This window comes from Melopsittacus undulatus, chromosome 1, assembly GCF_012275295.1.
Source record: "Melopsittacus undulatus isolate bMelUnd1 chromosome 1, bMelUnd1.mat.Z, whole genome shotgun sequence".
NCBI classification, from domain to species: Eukaryota; Metazoa; Chordata; class Aves; order Psittaciformes; family Psittaculidae; genus Melopsittacus; species Melopsittacus undulatus.
In genome coordinates, this window is record NC_047527.1 from 34,041,352 (window position 1) to 34,061,922 (window position 20,571).

General features: G+C 38.4%; 1 protein-coding gene across 2 annotated transcripts; it reads left to right on the forward strand.

The window, feature by feature from the left end:
• The first annotated feature begins 1,020 nt into the window (after window positions 1-1,020).
• LACTB2 (lactamase beta 2) lies at window positions 1,021-20,158 on the forward strand. 2 transcript variants are annotated; one of them, XM_034062932.1, is made up of 8 exons: window positions 1,021-1,222; window positions 1,749-1,912; window positions 3,157-3,280; window positions 6,776-6,954; window positions 11,069-11,217; window positions 12,278-12,355; window positions 14,923-15,029; window positions 18,833-20,158. In XM_034062932.1, the coding sequence occupies exons 1-8, from the start codon at window positions 1,101-1,103 to the stop codon at window positions 18,930-18,932; spliced, it is 1,023 nt and encodes a 340-aa protein (XP_033918823.1). In that variant the 5' UTR covers window positions 1,021-1,100; the 3' UTR covers window positions 18,933-20,158. The 2 variants fall into 2 exon arrangements, with proteins under 2 accessions (XP_033918823.1, XP_005150851.1); XM_005150794.4 differs by lacking the exon at window positions 18,833-20,158 and having other exon boundaries at window positions 12,278-12,359; window positions 14,923-15,881.
• Window positions 20,159-20,571: the final 413 nt, after the last annotated feature.

The following is a 20,571-nucleotide window of genomic DNA, read 5'->3' on the forward strand; positions in this document are numbered from 1 at the left end:
TCTCTTCTCCAGGCTGGACAGTCCCAGCTCTCAGCCTTTCCTCACATTAGAGATATCCAGTCCCTTGATCACTTCAATGTCCCTTCACTGGAACACCCTCCAGCAGCTCCCCATTTTAATTTAAAATGCTCTTGGGAGACCTCACTTGGAGTATTGTGTGCAGTTCTGGTGTCCTCAACATCAAAAGGACATGGAACTGTTGGAACAAGGCCAGAGGAGGGCCACGAGGATGATCAGGGCACTGGAGCACCTCCCGTATGAAGACAGGCTGAGAAAGTTGGGGCTGTTCAGCCTGGAGAAGAGAAGGCTGCATGGAGACCTCATAGCAGCCTTCCAGTATCTGAAGGGGGCCTACAGGGATGCTGGGGAGGGACTATTCATTAGGGACTGTAGTGATAGGACAAGGGGTAAGGGGTTGAAACTTAAACAGCAGAGGTTTAGATTGGATATAAGGAAGAAATTCTTTACTGTTAGGGTGGTGAGGTACTGGAATGGGTTGCCCAGGGAGATTGTGAATGCTCCATCCCTGGCAGTGTTCAAGGCCTGGTTGGATGAAGCCTTGGATGATATGGTTTAGTGTGAGTTGTCCCTGCCCATGGCAGGGGGCTGGAAACAGATGATCTTAAGGTCCTTTCCAACCCTAACTATTCTATGATTCTATAGCTCTTATATGGCACACAGGAGCATATATTAACTCCTATATATGGTACCAAGCAGGCATGCCCTTAGAATATTCAGCAGATGCAGCTGTCACTACAACAAATTCCTGCGGCTTTAGAAGCCAGCAGAGCCGCCTCTCACAGGGCAGCAGCGAGGCACCGACCAGCCAAAGAAGAGTATCGCCTTTATTCCACCGAATTACCACAATGTCTGAGGTGTTTCTGGCGGCCGGTTTTAAACGAAACCCACCGCCACCCTGCCCCGGCATCAACCAGGAAACACTGCCTCACAACGGGGCGGAAGGCTCCGCTCCCGGCGCTAGAGGCGGGGCAGGGGGAATAGTGGCTTCCGTCTGCCCGCCCTCGCAGTCGGTGTAAGCGGAGCCGGGATCGGGACGCCGGGGAAGGAGGAAGGTTTATTTGTCGAGTGCCACTGCAGAGATGGTGTCGCTGCTGCCGCGCATAGAGCAGCTCTCGTCGCGGGTGGTGCGGGTGCTGGGCTGCAACCCGGGGCCCATGACTCTGCAGGGCACCAACACCTACCTGGTGGGCACCGGCTCTAGGTAACGACCCTGCTCGGGGCCGGGGGGGGAAGGGGAAGTGGACCGGGCGGCCGCCGGATCCCTTTGCCCCCCGCCCCGCTTGAGGCCTGTGTGCTGCCTCCGGCTGTTCCTAAATCTCTTAATTAGAGTAAAAAAGAGGTGAAGAAAACAAATATTACAGCATTAAGTTTCTGTGACCGGTTCTAGGAGGTGGTTTGGGCGGGTGGGGTGTGGACCCGAGGCCAGAGGAGGGACGTGAGGGAAGCGGATGGGTGCCTCGCCTCAGGCTTCCCAGGCCGTGCTAAACGGTGGCTCCTGCGGCTCGTCCTGGAGCTGGAAATGCCTGATCTAAGTTTGTTTATTATTTATTTTTCCTTCTTTGTAAATTGCTATGTCTCTGGTGCGCTGGAATGTCAGGGAGGGTGTGTGGAATACGGAGGCATCCTTGACTACCACATTGCCATGTAATGTAACATTAACTGTCACGTGAGCACAAGGAACTATCTCACTGTTTAGGGTTTTTTCTCTTTCTTTTGTCCGTGTGTAGAAGAGTCCTTATTGACACTGGGCAGCCGAATACTCCCGAATATATTGGCTGTTTGAGACAGGCACTGTCAGAGTTCAACATCTCAATTCAAGAAATTTTAGTGACACACTGGCATTATGATCACGTTGGTGGAATATCTGATATCTGCGAAAACATCCCTAATGGTAGGCCAGAGATTTCAAGTATTGTTGAAAATGCTAGATATGTGGTAAAGAAGAAAACTTTTACTTAGTGCTTCTATGCAAATCAGATAGTTTATTCTTCTAGAATCCCCATATAAACTCTATGTAATTTCATGATACTGCTGCAGTGTATAGAATAAGAACAGTAGATCATCTGAATTCTGTAGTAGCAGTTTTTCTTAAATTTTTATGCATACTTTTATAGTGAATTTTTCTTACCTGTAAATAATGAGACCCTAATTTAACATCAGCAGTTTGCATGGTATTAAGAGATAAGAGAAAAACTGGATACTCATGCCTTTCTATATTGACAGTAGTGACAATTAACCATTATTTTTGCTGTGTGGGAAAAAAATAATATACTCTCTGAAAAAGAAATGTGCATAACTTTGAGATTCCTTACAGCAGACCATTAGTAATTGCTGACAAATTCATAGGCCTCAGATCAAGAGAGGAAAGCAGGTAGAGTAGTCTGCAGGGAAATTCTGATCTAAAAATACCTACTTAGTGTTAATAAACAGAGAGGTTTCTGCTTTAGTATCTGGCAGGAGAATAAGCAGAATGGATAATGTGGCAGTTCTTAGTGTCTTGGACTTTGTCACGAGCTTTGTCACAGGCTTCATCATAGTTTGTGAAGTTGCCAGGTGTTTTATCTACAAAGAAGCATAGGCATTAGTTAAAACAACGTTGATGCCTTTGTGAGGTTTTTGATTTTGTCAACCCATGAGTATGGTTGTAAAGGCTAGCAAAGGATATAAAAAACTTTCTGGGTTGCTCTATGTAGCTGTTCCAACCAAGGCATTCATAGTTCATGTACAGGTGAGGATGGCAGGCACTGAGGGAAGTTGCAAATCAAAGCCTCCATCCAGTGTTAGGCAAATATTGAATGGTGCTTCTGTGACTCATAATGCAGAATATGAGCACAGAAATGCGTTGTCATAGAAATATGTTGGGTTTGGCTCTTGATGGGTCAAGATTTATAAGCTATAGTAGTTATTGACATTTCTTTATTATTTGTGCTTTTTCATCTTCAGAATTGCTGCTTGTCCAGAGTACAATGTTCAGATTCAGTGGCTTTCACTATTCAGTGTTTGTGGCTCTGGAATAAATTCACTTTGTAAACAAAGTTACTGTACCGAATTTCTTGTTTCAAGTTTTGTATTCATACGGTATGATAATTAAGGTTTATTAGCAACAGATAATTTTCTTTGCTTTTCTTTAAATAGACTCAGAATATCGCATCAGTAAGCTTCCTCGTGTCCCTTACCATGAAGAAAATATAAGAGGAGGACATAAATATTTTTATCTTAAAGAGGGAGATGTGGTGCAAACAGAAGGAGCCACACTCAGGTAAACACCAATTTCTACAAGTTTTCTGGATCATAGTTTTTCTTCAGAATTCTGACATATATATGTATACTAACTTCTAATGATTGTTAAGCCATACATCTAGCCTTTTCTACATTTAGGCATGTAGACTTCCTATCATGAATTAGCAGGGTATGTTTATGCAAATAGATTGTTTTTATGAATGAGGATTATCAGAAGTTAGCCTTTAGTTTTTCTTTAGCAGACAAATTAAGAATATTTCCCTTAAAAATATTTTCTCCAGGAAAATTAAACAGGATTTTACTTACTTTCTCATCACTCTTAGATGAGTAATTATTATTAAAATTGATACATTTGGGAAGCTTATCGTAGTCTGGATGGATTATTTGGCATGCCTTTCTTTTTAGTTTTAAAATATTTTCCAAAATGATACTAAAACTTACATAAAATGCTATATCTTAAACTTTTAACCTGCCAGGTTAAAAACCAACAGGTTCTTGTTGGGTGCCAATTCAGGAGGGCTTCTTCCTAGAAAGCATGTTGCCTGTCTTGTTAGCTTGAATGAATGTGAAGTAGAAAGCCACTCTGCCTCACACAAACACACACACTGAAAAGATTGGACCATTCTGTTAACAGACTTCTTTCATTAACAAGGCATTACTCTTCTAAGGACAAATCTTGCTTGTTTTCCTCAATTTATATGTGAATTATATTCCACTTGTAGAATATACCAGTTGGCTGATTGGAAGAAAAAATGTACAAAGGATGTATGTGACCAAAAGCATTTTATTTTGTTAGTGTGAAAATAAAAAACCAAACAAGCATCTAAGCAATAACATAGAATTATATTGAATATTGCAGATCTGTCACTAGCCTTAACGGCATGTTGGGACAAAATTGATTTAGAGATCAAAACCAACTTGCTAAATTTGAATCCAAGTGAGACAGAGGTGGCACATCTTGAGGTTTGACGTAGTGCGACCAAACTTTATGCTTGCTTAAAAGCAGGTATTCCCACCTCATTAATTCAGTAAGCATTTTTAGGATATGATATGATGCACCACTGGTTCCAAAATAACCAATAACTGCATTGTAAATTTTGGCTAACCACCTTCAAGTTTTCAAGGTGTGTCAGGCAGTGTTGGGTTCTTTTGCTTTTGTTTTTTCTCCATATTAGTGGTTAAGCTTCATCAGGAACTGGAGGATACCATTTCTTACCAAGACATGATGAAGCAACCAATGAACTTGATTTTTATGTTGCCTCTGTAGGGTGTTGGCTCCCCTGCTTTCTGGTGGACTTGGTATTCAGGAAGAGCTGGAAGTCATTACATGAGGTGGTGATGTGCTTCTGGCCTCCCAGCCATCTACTAATGTGGTTGGATATTGTTTAGCATGTACACTGTTGGCCTGTACAGTGTGCTTAACACCACATCTGTCAGTTCCTGATCATTGCTCTGATGCATCTGCCATTAACAAGATGATTCTGATGAATTTCAGCAGAGATGTAGGTCTGAGTTGTGTTACTTTCAGTTTGAATCAACTTCACCATGAAGCCTTCTGCCTTTCAAAAGTTACAGTGAAGGGACACTACAGTACAGCTCCTTAGAAGCTCGTATCAGCTGCCTATTTACCTTTTGATTCATTCTAATGCAGTACTTATTCAAGCTGTGAGGTCCTAAATCCTTACAATTGATGTTTACTGAACTGCACATAGAACAGCTAGAAGACCATGATTACTTGTTGTATGAAGAGTTCATGGTTTTATGAAGGGGAAGTCACGTTTGACCAACCTTATAGCCTTCTATGAGGAAGTGACTAGGTGGAAGGATGATGATAGAGCAGTAGATGTGTTTTTTCTTGATTTCAGTAAGGCATTTGATACTGTCTCCCACAGCATTCTCATAGATAAGCTAAGAAAGTGTGGGCTTGACAATCAGGTAGTGAGGTGGATCAAGAACTGGTTAAAAGGAAGAAGGCAGAGAGTTGTGGTCAATGGGGCAGAATCCAGCTGGAGGTCTGTGACTAGTGGAGTCCCTCAGGGGTCGGTGCTGGGACCAGTGCTGTTTAATATTTTCATCAACGACCTGGATGAGGGACCTGAGTGTACCCTCAGCAAGTTCGCTGATGACACTAAATTGGGAGGAGTGGCTGACACACCAGAAGGCTGTGTTGCCATTCAGCGAGACCTGGACAGGCTGGAGAGTTGGGCAGGGAGAAACTTGATGAAATTCAACAAGAGCAAGTGTAGAGTCTTGCATCTGGGGAAGAACAACCCCATGTACCAGTACAGGTTGGGGGTTGACCTGCTGGAAAGGAGTGAAGGGGAAAGGGACCTGGGGGTCCTGGTGGATAGGAGGATGACCATGAGCCAGCAATGTGCCCATGTGGCCAAGAAGGCAAATGGCATCCTAGGGTGCATTAGAAAGGGTATGGTTAGTAGGGCAAGGGAGGTTCTCCTCCCCTCTACTCTGCCTTGGTGAGGCCACATCTGGAATATTGCATCCAGTTCTGGGCCCCTCAGTTCAAGAAGGACACGGAATTGCTTGAAAGAGTCCAGCGCAGAGCCACAAAGATGATTAAGGGAGTGGAACACCTCCCTTATGATGAGAGGCTGAGGGAGCTGGGTCTCTTTAACTTGGAGAAGAGGAGACTGAGGGGTGACCTCATCAGTGTTTACAAATATGTAAAGGGTGGGTGTCAGGATGATGGAGCTAGGCTTTTTTCAGTGATATCCAGTGATAGGACAAGGGGCAATGGGTGTAAACTGGAGCATGGGAGGTTCCACGTTAACATCAGGAAGAACTTCTTTACTGTAAGAGTGACAGATCACTGGAACAGGTTGTCTGGGGGGGTTGTGGAGTCTCCTACATTCGAGATATTCAAGGCCCACCTGGACAAGTTCCTGTGTGATGTACTCTAGGTTTCCCTGCTCTTGCAGGGGGGTTGGACTAGATGATCTTTTGAGATCCCTTCCAACCCTTGGGATTCTGTGATTCTGTATTTGACAGCTCCACTCGGTCATGGGGCTTTCAGGGAAAAATAAATTTTGGGAGACAGAACTTTATCTGTGCTGGTTCCAGCAGTTTATAGTTAATTTCTAAAACAATTGGCACCATCATCCGTACCCTGTTTTGCTAAATGCAAAGTGTTTGTCAAGAGTTTCACACATTTCAATCTGCAAATGACATGCCAATTTTTCTTTTTTTAAGCTTCAGAGTAAAACCCTTTATAACACAAATTACACATGGCTAGCCAGCTCCCTTAATTCACTTTTATTATGTGTCAAACAAGTAAAAGTAAGTTTGAGATGTATTCTCTACATGGTGAAGGAAAATAGACTGGGATTAGACAAAGCAGTACCTGTTTACATTGACATTTCAGCCTTTTTTGGTCTATTTTTTTCTGTTTGTGGCTACTTTCTAACTGTACAATTTTATTATTTGTTTCTAGCTTCTGAAAATGAAGCATATATGCTGTATGAAAAGCGTACGCTTTTTGTTGTTGTTTTTTAAACAGAGTTTTATATACGCCTGGACACACTGATGATCATATGGCTTTACATCTAGAAGAAGAAAATGCTGTATTTTCTGGTGACTGCATTTTAGGGGAAGGAACAACAGTAATTGAAGACCTGCATGACTACATGAAAACTTTGGAGAGGTTGTTACAAATGAAAATAGATTTAATATATCCTGGTAAGCCATTCTATTTATAACTGCTCTAGTTTACTATATATTTTTTAACTACAGCCTCTAAGAATCTGAGAACTCTTACTGTAAGCAAACACCATACTAATGTAACAATTCAAGTTCACTACTTAATATATGTCCAGTGCCAAGAAGACTTTGTGGCATGGTGGTTTGCAAGACTTGAGAATTTTTCAGTGATAGGTATCTTTCCTTCCCAAAATTTCTCCATCTGAGGGTGAATCTTGTGCTTCTGTGCCCAGAGCACACAGAGTTCAGAATCACTGCTGTAGCCATACAGCAAATCTGGGTTTCTGATACTACTCTATCTGTATGCTTTAATGTACCCTGGCAGAAAAATAATAGTTGTTGTTTTGGTCATTTGCATCCCCACACACAATGCCAATGCAAGTTACTTAGGAATGTTTTTGGAGAGATGTCTGTCTTTTGCAACACGGATTAATCACAAATTTATCTTGGAAAGCTGCAGAACTGTCAAATGGTTGTCTTATTTTAATGACTTAGCTTAAATCTGAAAAAGAGCTAAGAGGCCAAATACCACGTTCTAAAAGTGTCACAGATTTATTTGTTCTGTGAATTTGCTTTTATTTTTTTCCTCTATCTCCCCCAAACCTTGGGAATGTGTTTACTTTTCATATAAACCACATGTCTGTTTGGCAAGACTGGATTTTAAGATATCATTATGTAACTAAGGTTTAAGCTCTTCATTTGTTTTTTCAGGGCTACATCTCAGAATTTCTTCTGACTTTTTCTGTTCCATCTTCTTCCACTTGTCATTCTGAGTGACTGTGTCTACATTCTTAGTTCATTCTTAGTTCCGTCTTCCTCCATTAACCATCTGTGTTTGCTATGTAAGCAAATCTCTTTTGTGTTCATTCTTAAAATATGCTTCTTGAAGTAGGTGTTCTTTAAGTGCTTTAGGATCTAAGCATAAAAATGCTATTTAAGAAAAATATCATTAGATGTTCCATGGATGTGGAAGCTGACATAGAAATAGTGACTTGTTCACAGTAATTTACTACTAGTAAAATTAATAACATTTTAGCCTCCAGAATCTCAGTCTATTGAACATTGAATATTGAAGATTGAATGTTCTACTTCTTTAATACCTTCAAAACACAGTATGTTCCTCTAATTGAGGTTCTACCTTCCAAAACTCCATATGTGCCAAATTAAATTTTATCTGTTGTATTTCACTCTCTCCTTAGTCATTATTTATCTAGATTATACATTGACCAAGGTTAAATATTTGTGCATTTATTTGTAGCTTTTTGCTACACTGTTGTAAGTATGTTCATGCTGTACTTGCAATAAGAAAGCCAGTGGGATATTACACATTTTCATTGATGAGTAGCTAAAGTGCTGAGACAGTTTGGAACTAACTTTCTTTTTTTATCCATGCAGCACAAAATGTGTGTGCATTTGCGTAAAAGATAGCTATTGCCCCATCAGAACAATTGCTTAAATTACCAGTATGAACTACAGTAACATGGTAACTAGAAGGTAGCTTGCTTTACCAATACATTCTAGATAAATTCAGTACTTTGACTTTATTGCAGTTTTAGGTCTTCATAATTCTTGAACTGTTTCTGTACATGCTTTAGCATTCACATTGCAGGCTCAGAGTTAAATGTAGGAGAGCATGAATTTCTGTAACAAGCTGCCTGCTGGCTACCTGTGAGTAGCTGAATTTTGCCTTTCCCTTCCATGTTTTTTTTATTTAATATGGAAATGAATTCAGGCATAATGCTTGTGACAGTCTATTTACAGCCGATAGTTGATGAGAGTTCTTTGGACCAGAAAAGGGCTTTTTAGTCAGTAGAGGGCTCCCCATCCTGTAATAATAAATGATGTTGCTTGAAAATACAGGTACAAAACATACTGGAGTTAGGAAATCTGGGTGAAATTTCATGAGCCGATTCTTTTCTTCAAATTTTTCCTTTGTGCTTTAATTTACAGTAAAGTAAGAGAGCCTGTATTACTTCATCGAGTATTGTGAGAATAAAAACTTACTGTTTCTGATCATATGAGCTCTGCAGAATTCTGAAATAATAAGAAGCTGCTGGATACAAAGTCTGAATTACTGGAAAGCTGTTAGATTTTGATGTCTCTTTCACATGCTCAGGAACATTTTACATTTATGCAGATATTTATTGGTGAAGTTAACTGTGTAGCTGTTAATTTAGGATGGAAAGGTCCACATCTGGATTTAGTTGTAGGCTTTCTGACATCATTTTAATGTATGTATACGCATACACATTTGCCGTAATGGATATTAAATTCCTTTAACTTTGGAAAATGTGGGTTCCATTCCAGGTACTGAACATGTACTTAGAAGAGCAGGGACTGGTTTTAAGACTGTCTTGTGATTCCATGTTCAGGCCTTAATTTTGAATACTTTAATGTTATTTCTGTCATTAGGGGATGCAAAAAAATGGACAGTTACCATTATAGTCTCTTTATAGTCTCTGCTCTGTATATCTTGATGTGTTTTTTCTAAATTTAAACTTTTGTTTTTACAAATGGTAACATATTGACTAGAGATATTGTCATATTTGTAATTTATGTTGTAAGTAACAATAGCTTTAAATTAAATATCTTTGAAATCATTAAATATATGTGCATATGAGATTACAGTTTTATATTCAAATGTTGCATATTTATTATTTATATTACTACCTTTACACAAGTTAAGCTTCAGTGTATATTTTGTCATTTCAAAACTGATGAAGTGAGTGTATAAGTGAATATATGCATACATATTTTAACTTGTGAAGAAGAGATTCCTTTGACACTTCATTTCATGGATATACAAACTATGAAAAATTAGTTGCTGTTTTTCTATAGACTGCCTGTCCTCAGGAAAAATAAGCTCTAATTTTAAAATCTTAAAACTAAAACCCCGTGTAGTCAGTTAACCCAAAAATACAAGTAAAGAACACGGCTTTTTTTAGATAGCCTCGGAAACTGATTTGGATGATAGCAAGTAACTTCTAAAAGAAAGGTATGTTTTTTTACAGTAGTTTCTGTTCTATCAATTTTATAAATTACTTGGAGTTACACTGGCAAAGCCAGAATTTGGTGCTGCTACTTCAGGTGAGGTATACAGGCAAAGAAATAGAAAGTCTTGCTAAAAGTATGTGACAAATTTTCATGCAAGTAAATTTCTCCATAGGTAAAACATTAAATTTAATTTCTGTGCATGTAACTCTCAGTGTCTGAAAAATATGTAATCTATTGTTTTAGCATATCATGAGGCAGTATTTGCTTTTTCCACAAAGATTAGTTCTTTACGAATTAAGCCTTTTTCTAGTTTGAATGAAAGACCTTTCAATAAGTTGAATATTTCTGATCTGCCACAGTAAAAATGCATTTTGTTTATTAACCAACCAGATATAAAATGATCCACATATAACCTGCCTTGTGCATTGCTTATTCCTGCCCTGACGCATTCCAGCTGGCTCACTGAGTTGTGTTTTACTAGTTTTTTTTATCAGACTTACAAAAGTATATTTTTAAGGGAATAAAGTACAGTGTGTGAGTCAGTTTTGAAGATCTGTCCTGGAAAATGTATCTGTTGTAATGTTACCTCTCTAGCCCTTGTGTTCACTAGATAGCCCCCAGCAGCACATGAGTCCTTTGCCTCACCACTACTGTTCAAAGACCAGGATCAGTTAAAATCATCAGTATCAATATCATTTAGGGAGAGTGCTACAGGCAGAGATAACACAAAATCTCTTCAGCAGTGAACTCCCTTCCTGAACTCCTTCCATTATTTTTTTAATAGTCTAATCTTCCCTTGTTTTCCTTATACCATTTGAAGTCTTCCCTTTCCACGTTCACGTTTGTTCAGATCCTAATTTTTCCTTTCCATCTTAATACATTTCCATTGAAGACTGTGATGCAGACATCCAAACTTAATTTTTGCCTATTTATATACCAAAAAAAAAAAGGGTACTCTGATAGGGTGGTATGTACAGGTGCTGCTCCCTTCTTATGACTTTTAGGTACCAGAGTTTACATAAGAATAATTCAGTTATTCAATAACATACTTAATTGCAAACATAAGTAATAGTGCTCTGTTATGTGCCTTTTGATTTAGGTCATGGCCCAGTAGTACGTGATGCAAATACTAGAATACAGGGCTACATTTCTCACCGAATTGCACGTGAACAGCAAATTCTGAATGTTTTTCAGAAGAATGTTGGAAAATCATATACATCCTCAGAACTTGTAAAGATAGTATACAAGGTAATTGTTGATTAGAAGTTTTTAGATCAAACTAAAAAAAATCAAAGTTATGCTCATAAAATGGTTGTAACAATTTAAGTATTTGAGTGAAGATCGTGGTGGCTTTTTAAAAGATATAAAAGAAAATATTTCTGCTTGTTTGGAATTCATATATGACTGTGCATTTAAATGATATTGTTTAAGCACTTTATTGGTGTGGGGCCCAGATGACTCTTATGAACTCTTATTTCACTATTCAGATGGTCCTAAGCACAGTTTCATAGGACCAAGCAAAAACAAAGTTTTAGTGCTTGGTTCTAAGTGAAAAGTAAGAGATGACTGTTGTTATTTGTCAAGGTGTTTTGGGAGTTTTCTGAAATATTGGTTAAAACTTCTAGTTCCTGGTCTTACCAGTTTGCAGGAGGGTGCAGTTGAGCTGCAGTTGTGTAGAAATGGAAATCTTTCAAAGTTCTTTTTTAAGGTTCAAAAATTACTGAATTAGTTTTCTAGCAAATTTTCCTGCCAGACTCATTATTTGGAGAACTTTTTAATTTTCAAAAAGGAGGCTTTACTTTTAAGATGATAGAGCTGAAGATGATGGTGTTGAGAAATGTTTTTGGGTTTTACCTAATGAACATTGGAAATGTTAAGAGACATTCTGTTCTTCTGAAGTTGTATAAGGCTATTTAAACCCATGCAAGTATTGTCATGGAAGTGAAAGTATCAGTGGACAAATGCATCTTTAAATTTGTCTTTAAAAATACACAGCTACACTGACAACCTGGTGCAGATCAAGTTTAGAAGAGTGCAGGTTACTTACGATTGACCAATCTCTTTGCATAATACAGATGGATAATGCAAAGCATGAGCAAAGCAAACAGAAATGTGTTATCAGGCTACCAGTTTAACCACTGTAAAATTGATTTACTCATTTCGGTTTGTTGTCATTATATAACTGAGTGCTCAACACAGCAATTCAGAAGAGAAAAATCTATATTAATAAACTACAAGTTCCATATATTGAAAAAATAATTGGGAGATATTTAAACAAATAGAGAATGCCTGTTTGTATTCCTGTTAGGAGATCCCTGAAAATTTACTTCGAGCAGCAGAAAGTAACCTCCTAGTGCACTTGAAGAAGTTGGAGAAAGAAGAAAAAGTGTGTAAGTTGTGGATGGAGGGTGGAAGGAGCATAATTTTCATTTTGATTTTCTGTGTGGTTTTGCGTTATATTTTAGTGCATTATTTCTTGGCGTGTAAAAAAAGAATAATAATAATACCTGCAGTTAGTTGCAGTAGCTGTCCTTCAGGCAATTTGAAATAGAATTATATGCAAAATATATATACAATTATATACTGCAATGCATATGCCTCTCATTTTTTATGTAAGACATACCATGGAATACATTCCTCTAACACTAGTGTTTATACCTTTGTGTATTTGCTGAAATTCCTACCTAACTGTGCATGCACATAGCATCTGATGGGATTACATTTTACAATTCTGCCTTTCCTAAATATGTATTATTGTATGTTTGTGTTCTAGAGACAGTTAAAATCATGTAGTGTGAATTTTTACAATCTCTGGTTAGTACAGTACTGAAGTAGAGCAACTATATTTAGTTTGCTGTTTCTAGATTGTGCCTTTACAAGGTGAAGTATTCTATTTCTGTAATGGCATATGCATGTAGAAATATCATTCAGCCAGAAGCTAAAGAAAATATTTCTTTTTGTACGTTATATAACTGCACCCAGGACTGACTACTTGGAAGTAAGAATTACACAATTATTTCAAATTTTCAGCATTTAAGAACCTGAATAACAACATGAAATTAGTGTATTTCTTCCAACTTAGACCTGTTTATTTTAATAATAAATCAGCTACTAGGTGCTGTTTGAACAGTTGAGATTTAGTATTTGTTTGTAATAATAATGACCTTCTTGTTATTCAAAAAAAAAAATAGACTAGAGTCACACAAAGACAGTCATTACTGAAGTTCAGAAAATCATGTCCTTGTGCCATGAAACCTTAGTGCATGATACTTGGTGCACCAGCTCTTGAATGTGATCTCAGTTCTTGTATATTAACATACATTATTGAACTACATATTTCTCCAGTTTGGTTCCACAAGATTCCATGTGGGCCATCAGAGGCTGTTGACTATCCTTTCCTTTTACTAGCAAAGTAGCTCAAGCAACAGCATTTTCTGTTTAGATGAAGTAGTGGATAAATTACCATCCTCTTTAAGGTAGATCTTGCAGTCCTTCCTGCAAAAGATTGTGTGTGTGCATCTTAAATATCCAAGAATTAATTTGTTTGAATGAGTGATTTTCATCCCTTAAGCCAGGGTGGGATTTTTTGTTTGGGTTTGGGGTTTTTGTTGTTTGTTTTCAAAAAAAACCACCCTTTTTATGCTTACTAGAAAAAAAACCAGACCAAAACAAAAAAAAAAACCCACCACCAAAACTCAATTTTCCTCAGAAATCACCTTTGAATTTTGAAGAGTCAGCAGATATGGAGCTTCAGATAGATATGTTCCCCAAGTTGCAACTGTTGCAGTTACTAGAAAGCTTAAATAACTAAAGTAAGAATTGTTGTGACTCTTGTACTCAGCTGCATGCTTCCGCTTTCCAGAAAGCTTAGTTGCCCTTTAACATTTTTTGGTTTGGTTTGTTTTTTAGTCTTCAACTTGTGCTCACAGAGAAGGTATATTTTTAAATACAAGCTTAGACCCAGTTCAACGATAAGCATATAACATCATGTGACCTTAGTTTTTCAGTTCAAATTAAGGACATCTGTTAAAGAAGAATGATTCTGTTGATTCTGAGCTTGTAGCATACAAATGCTTGTGTACTCATGGTACTTATTAATTTGGCTTTGATATGGTGTCCTTTCCACATAGTCTGAGTTGCAGGATTTCAAGTTTTGTTCTCATTATGGAAGACTTGAGTTGCAGTCATAACACTGTCTGCTTAATTTTCACAAAGCGTTTTTCCAAAGAAACATGTTGTCAGTATTGATAATGAATATGACAGGGATATTACAACATTACAAGAGAGTTACTCGATGCAAATTACAGCCATATGTTGTCTGCTGCAGTCATTAATTCACCTCTTCATTGTAGGGATTGCAGTTTATGTTAATGTAACTTTTATAGCTCCACTTAGGAGTGATACTGCCTTTACAGATTTGCTTTTCTCACTTAAAACAGAAAAATAATGCTTTGTGTGGACGAGCATGGTACAATAGGTGCATGTAAGCTTTCCCCAATGTTTTGATATAAAAATCTTGGTCATTGCTGCACATTTTTAGAACACAGCTGATGAAGAGATAAAAATAATTCGGCTGTTCCTAATTTAGCAGCACAAGGTTTTTTCTGTTAAGTTCATAAACTTCAGAAAAGGAACCAAGTGCTCTGTTACCTCAAATTTCTTAGTATCTAGAATTCTAATGTTCTGAACTTTAAATAACTGTAGGTTTATTAAGCCCTATTTTATTAATCATTCTTTATATTGCTAGGTTACATTGTGAAACAGTGAATGTTTATCACCGTCCATTAAAAGTCAACGCTGGCCTGAGAGAAAGTATTCCAATAGTTTTAATGAAAATGACATGTATAGACATACATACATGCATATGTAGAGGTGAAGTTTGAGGTAGTCTAATGTTTATATATGGTGTCTAAACATTAGTCTGCAACTAATGTGGTCCTGTTTTCTTAACAGTACGTGAGGACTCTCCCAGCCTCAGGTGGAAAAACAATTTATAAGTCACACAAGACTGCTCAAGAATATTTTAAACCTGCACAGTTGCTGCATGAAAAAATCAAATGGTGAGCTGGGGCAACGAGCAACATCACAACTAATTCTTCTATTATTTTTTTTAAAAGTGATACCAATTTTTAAGCATCTAACAGTCAGTTAATTGATGGGTTTGATATTATTATTTTGGGAAATTTAAAAATAACCTGATAGATACCGAGTTAATAAAATAGAATGAGTGCAAAGAGCTGAATGTTACCTCTGTTATAAAATAAGCAGCATTATTATCATCAGTGGCAGAAGACAAATAGCAAGGTCTTGTAAATCGAATATTACAATATTATAAATGTAATAAATCAGATTTATTTTAAAAATCCAGTAAAAAGAAGTTATTCTAAATCTGTTTTCATTTGCTTGTGCTTTCCACAAACTGATTTTCTAGTAAGTTATCTGTACATTCTAAAAACCAAGTTATTTTTGTTAACAGATGTAAATACTGGGGTTTACATTCCTTTTCTAATATAGGTGCCTGTGCACATCTTTGCTGGTTGCTCACTGCAATAAGTTTAAAAAAACACTGAAAGTAATTCCAGACTTCTCTGTTTTCTGATGGAAATGCTATTTTCTGTGGAATTCATTTAAAGGATTCATTAATTTTAACGGATCAGTGTCAAAAAATGCAGAGAGTCAGAGCAGACTCTTAAATTCTTTATAAGATTCTGCAAGAATCTTATTAAAAAGCTGTATAAATTGAGATATATACGTACCATATAATGTTAACTTTGTCTATCATTCTTTAACTAGCAGCTTCGAGTTTTGGTGTTAAATCCATTTAAACTACAAATATTTTAAACAAAGTTTGTATTTGATTGTAAAATACTGGGTAGTGTATTAAAATACAATGAAGATTAATTTAAACTGCATATTCAGTTCTCTGTGTAGAATCATAGAAATATAGAATAGTTAGGGTTGGAAAGGACCTTAAGATTATCTAGTTCCAACCCCCCTGCCATGTGCAGGGACATCTCACACTAAACCATGCTACCCAAGGTTCTGTCCAACCTGACCTTGAACGCTGCTCGGGGTGGAGCATTCACAGCTTCCTTGGGCAACCCATTCCAGTGCCTCATTACCCTTACAGTAAATAACTTCTTTCTTATATCCAATCTAAACCTCCCTTATTAAGTTTGAACCCATTACCCCTTGTCCTATCACTACAGTCCCTAGTGAAGAGTCTCTCTCCAGCATCCTTGTAGGCCCCCTTCAGATACTGAAAGGCTGCTATGAGGTGTCTGTGCAGCCTTCTTTTCGAAGCTGAACAGCCCCAACTTTCTCAGCCTGTCTTCATATGGGAGGTGCTCAAGTCCCCTGATCATCCTTGTGGCCCTCCTCTGGACTTGTTCCAACAGTTCCATGTCCTTTTTATGTTGAGGACACCAGAACCTTTCAGAGGTGTATATATATTTGCATTACTTGGTATTCAAAAGTGTGTGAAGTTTTTATGATATATTATACAGGTCTTCCAATGCTGGCTCAACCTTAGGAAAAACAAAACAAATACTCAAGAGAAAAAAACACCTATAAAAATACAGATATGATGTGTTTGAAAGCACCAGTGACAATTTGTATGTCCTTGAAAATCCTTGAAAACCTTTCACCATTCAATCCTTTAGCCTCATCTGTCAGACATGCATATATTTAAGGCATGTCTTAATAGCTATCATTTTATTAAGTTGATGGCATTTGTTCTGATCAGCTGAGCCAAATCCAAAATACAAATATTACCAGGAATGGCAGTCCACAACTGAAATCATAATCTGAAGTAGTAACCAGACTGAGGTTACTAGTCCTCCCCTGAGAAGGGGAAATAACTTTCTGCTCTTGAAATGATCTTTTTGCAAACTTTATTGATCTGTTTTTTGGTGAGATCAATGACTTCCTCTCTTTTAACTTCCTGTGCGATGCCATTTTGGGGTCTTTTTCAGGTCTCCTGTTTTTTCCTCCTTTGTGTTTTTTGTTTACCTGCATTTCCCGTCTTGGCCACTTTTTTGCCCCTTCTCCCACAAACCTTATATTTTTTCAGTTCTTTTTGGATTATTTCTCTCCATAATTACTCAGAAACTTTCACATGGACTTCCTACCATTCTAATTGCTGGTTTCCTGTAGCTGTTTCATGAATTTATAGTTACCTCTCTTATCGTGAGGAATAAACGCGGAATTTTCAATTGAAAAACTGAAGTCACGTGCTCTAAATTATGTCATTTTGCTTCAGGAAAACAGAAAGATCAATGAAATGGCAGTTTTCTGTCATGAGGTCTAAAAACCTAAACCAGCAGGAAACTGGTGTGAAGTAGTGATGTCTCATGAACTTCCTGAGCTAATAAAGAAATCTGCTGGTAGGCACAGTATCTTCTGGTTTTACTGTGCTTCATCTTTAAATACACAGAAATGGCTTTAGATTTCAGTTAAAGTACTGTTGGAAGTTGCAGGCAGCAAAGAAAGCAAGAGGATACAAATCAGAGAATTCCATGTTCCCCTCTGTGCTGTAGCAAATCCATGACACTCAAAAAATAGTGACATGGCAGTTTAACCAGTCTTGGCATTAATGATTGTGTATGGTGTCTCTGGAATGTTAAAAGCAGAAATTGCGCTAAGATTCATATACAATAAAAGATATTTACATTAGCCATGACATGTCGTGAAAGTCTTGGGACACCTTGTTGATTATGAGATTATGAATCAGAGGGAGTGTTTGCTTATTTAAAAATTGAGTGGTAATGTAAGCTAAATGTCAGCTATGTATAAAAATGGGGGTTAGCCTTTTTACATCCTTGACATAAATTCATTCATCTGTGCAGTATGCATTAAAAGTTAAGAATGAAAACCAGAGAAGGTGCAATTTCTATCTCATCAAGCTGGAAGGGCAAATGCTGTTTGATGCATTACGTTTCTAAACTGCCATGAACAGAAGCTGGAAGAAGCGCAAACTGTGTTTCCAGTCTTCTGCCAGCTAATTTGAAGATCCTGTCCTGAGAGGAGCATCACTGATCATCGTTCAGAGGCATAAATTTGGAATCTCCCTTGGAGTGACTTGTGCCCATTACCCCTGGTGTTTTCCATGTGACTGACTCATTGTAAAATGGGAGTCTCTTGCTTACTTGTAGCTACCCTTTAAATATTGGAATATGGTGATAATGTCCCCCCTGAGCCTTCTCCAGGCTGAACAAGCCTAGCTCCCTCAGCCTTTCCCGATACAGCTTCCCAGTCCTCTGATCATCCTTGTGGCACTTCTGTGGATGCTCTTCAGCTTGTATGTATCTTTTTTGTAGAGTAGGGACCAAACCAATACAGTATTCCAGGTGTAGCCTGACAAGCGCTAAGTAAAGTGCCATAATGACACCTTTATCTCTGGGGGGGATGCCCTTGTTGATGCAAACCAGCATCCTGTTGGCTTTCTTTGCCACAGCTGCACACTGTTCACTTCTAATGAGCTTGTGACCACCAGGACCCCCAGGTTTAAGAGCTAAGAGAAAGGTTTGATGGTAGTTACAAACTTTTCAGATTTTCTATTATTTCTTGCTAACTTGCTTATTTACACTTTGTTTAAAATGTTATTCATGATTATGTCTCTTAAGCATGTTTGATGACTACTAGATTCAGGAAAGGTTCCCATATAGGAAGGGAACTCTATGTCTGTTACTGTGGACGCAGTAATATGCCTCCTACCAAATCCTCCACACTCTTGTCCCCTGAAATGGTGTATTGGGGTTACACAGCAAGGTTTTGGTAGTAGCCTAGGTGGCTTCTGTGAAATGATGTCTAAAGCTTTCCCCATTCAAACAATCATTTGAAGGCCTACTTTTTCAAAATACAGGTGTCTGGAAAGAAACCTAGTAAACACAGACCAGCAACCCTCTGGCAACCCACTGATGGCTGATGATCTCTGGTGTTTTAGATCATCTTGCTTTGCCTAAGGAGCCAGAAGAACCATCATGTGGCTGAAGAGGGAACTCCAATAAACAGGTTTGGAAACTGTCCAGATGAGGTTGCCTTGTTTTCCGTTCAGTATAGCAGCTTCTAGTGTAACATCAGGCCAAACACAAAACCAGGTTGAAAACGAGACTCTGTGCTTGTGTGAGAGGAGTCCTAGCCAGGCACTTAAATGAAGTACTTGCTGATTATAGCTTGGGGAAAGGATGTCTTGTCCCAGTTCAGTCCTGTCTGCTGTATTCTGTGGAGATGAGGTGACCTGATTTCTTTTAAGGCTGAGGTGGGACATAGATGCAAGACTATACTACAAAAGAGATTATAATTTTTATCCCATCCCAATATACTTCACAGGTGAGATATGTTACATCCATGACTATATGGTATGCAATCGGGATGTGCTTTTACAGTGTTATTGCTGAAATGTTGGGGTTTTTTTTATTTTAAGGTTACAAAATAACTGCTGTGGCCAGGTGTCCTAGTTTAGCCCCAGGCAGCCACTAAGCTGCACACAGCCACTCACTCACTCCCCCTGTGTTGGGATGGAGAGAAGTGAGGAGTGAAAGCGAGAAAACTTGTGGGTTGAGATAAAGACAGTTCAACAGGTAAAGCAAAAGCCGTGAACACAAGCAAAGAAAACAAGGAACTCATTCACTACTTCCCATCAGAGGCAGGCATTCAGCCTCTCCAGGAAATCAAGGCTCCATCACACATAATGGTTACTTGGGAGTACACACACCATGCTTCCAAACACTCCCCCTTTCTCCATCTTTCCCCAGCTTTATGTGCTGAGCATGACACCATATGGTGTCATATGGTATGGGATATCCCTTGGGTCAGCCAGGTGTCCCAGCTGTGTCCCCTCACAACTCCTTGTGCATCCCAAGCCTACTTACTGGTGGGGTGGTGTGAGGCACAGAAAAGGCCTTGGCTCTGTGTAAGCACTGCTCAGCAGTAACCGTGTTATCAACAGTTTTCAGCACAAATCCAAAACCTAGCCCCACACCAGCTACTATTAAGAAAATTAACTCTACCCCAGGTAAAACCAGCATACCAAACAATGATCTAGGACACAAAGCATCTTTGGACTTGGACATGAATGCTAGTCCTGCTTAAATCTTTATTTTATATTGAAAAAAAAAAAAACTTCCAGCTGTGATGGGGAAAATTTCTGTGGCCTTCTCTGTATTTTTAAATACAGGACATCTCTAGATACCAAGTTTCCCTGTCTCCTAATTTAATAAACTCATACAAAACCTCTCAGTACCTTCACTGCTGATAAAGGTGTCTCACAGTTGGAAAAACCTGGTCATACACCAGCCAGTCTGCTCCATGAGTCTTCACTGCTCCATACAGTATGAAGAAACTAGCCTACTGAGAACAGCTGATATGTGTTTGGTGCATGCTCTTAGTTCCGGCAAGGCAATGCCAATAGCTGCATCTTAATCTCTCACCCTGTATTTATTAGCTACTGTCAGCAAAAGCTGTCCTAACAATGCTAAACTTCAGCCATAAATTACTCCTATTCTTGATCTTTCTTCTATATAAGTGCACTGTATCTGCCAGCCAGAACACTGGATAAAAGTAGCATTTTGGGGAATATATTTCAGCACACCGCTGTCAACT

Excerpts from the sequence above, each read along its gene's own strand:
- LACTB2 (XM_034062932.1), top strand. The coding sequence starts at position 1,101 with ATGGTGTCGCTGCTGCCGCGCATAGAGCAGCTCTCGTCGCGGGTGGTG. Across the intron at positions 1,913-3,156 it reads CTGCGAAAACATCCCTAATG|ACTCAGAATATCGCATCAGT; the intron begins GTAGGCCAGAGA and ends TTCTTTAAATAG. Across the intron at positions 6,955-11,068 it reads AATAGATTTAATATATCCTG|GTCATGGCCCAGTAGTACGT; the intron begins GTAAGCCATTCT and ends CTTTTGATTTAG.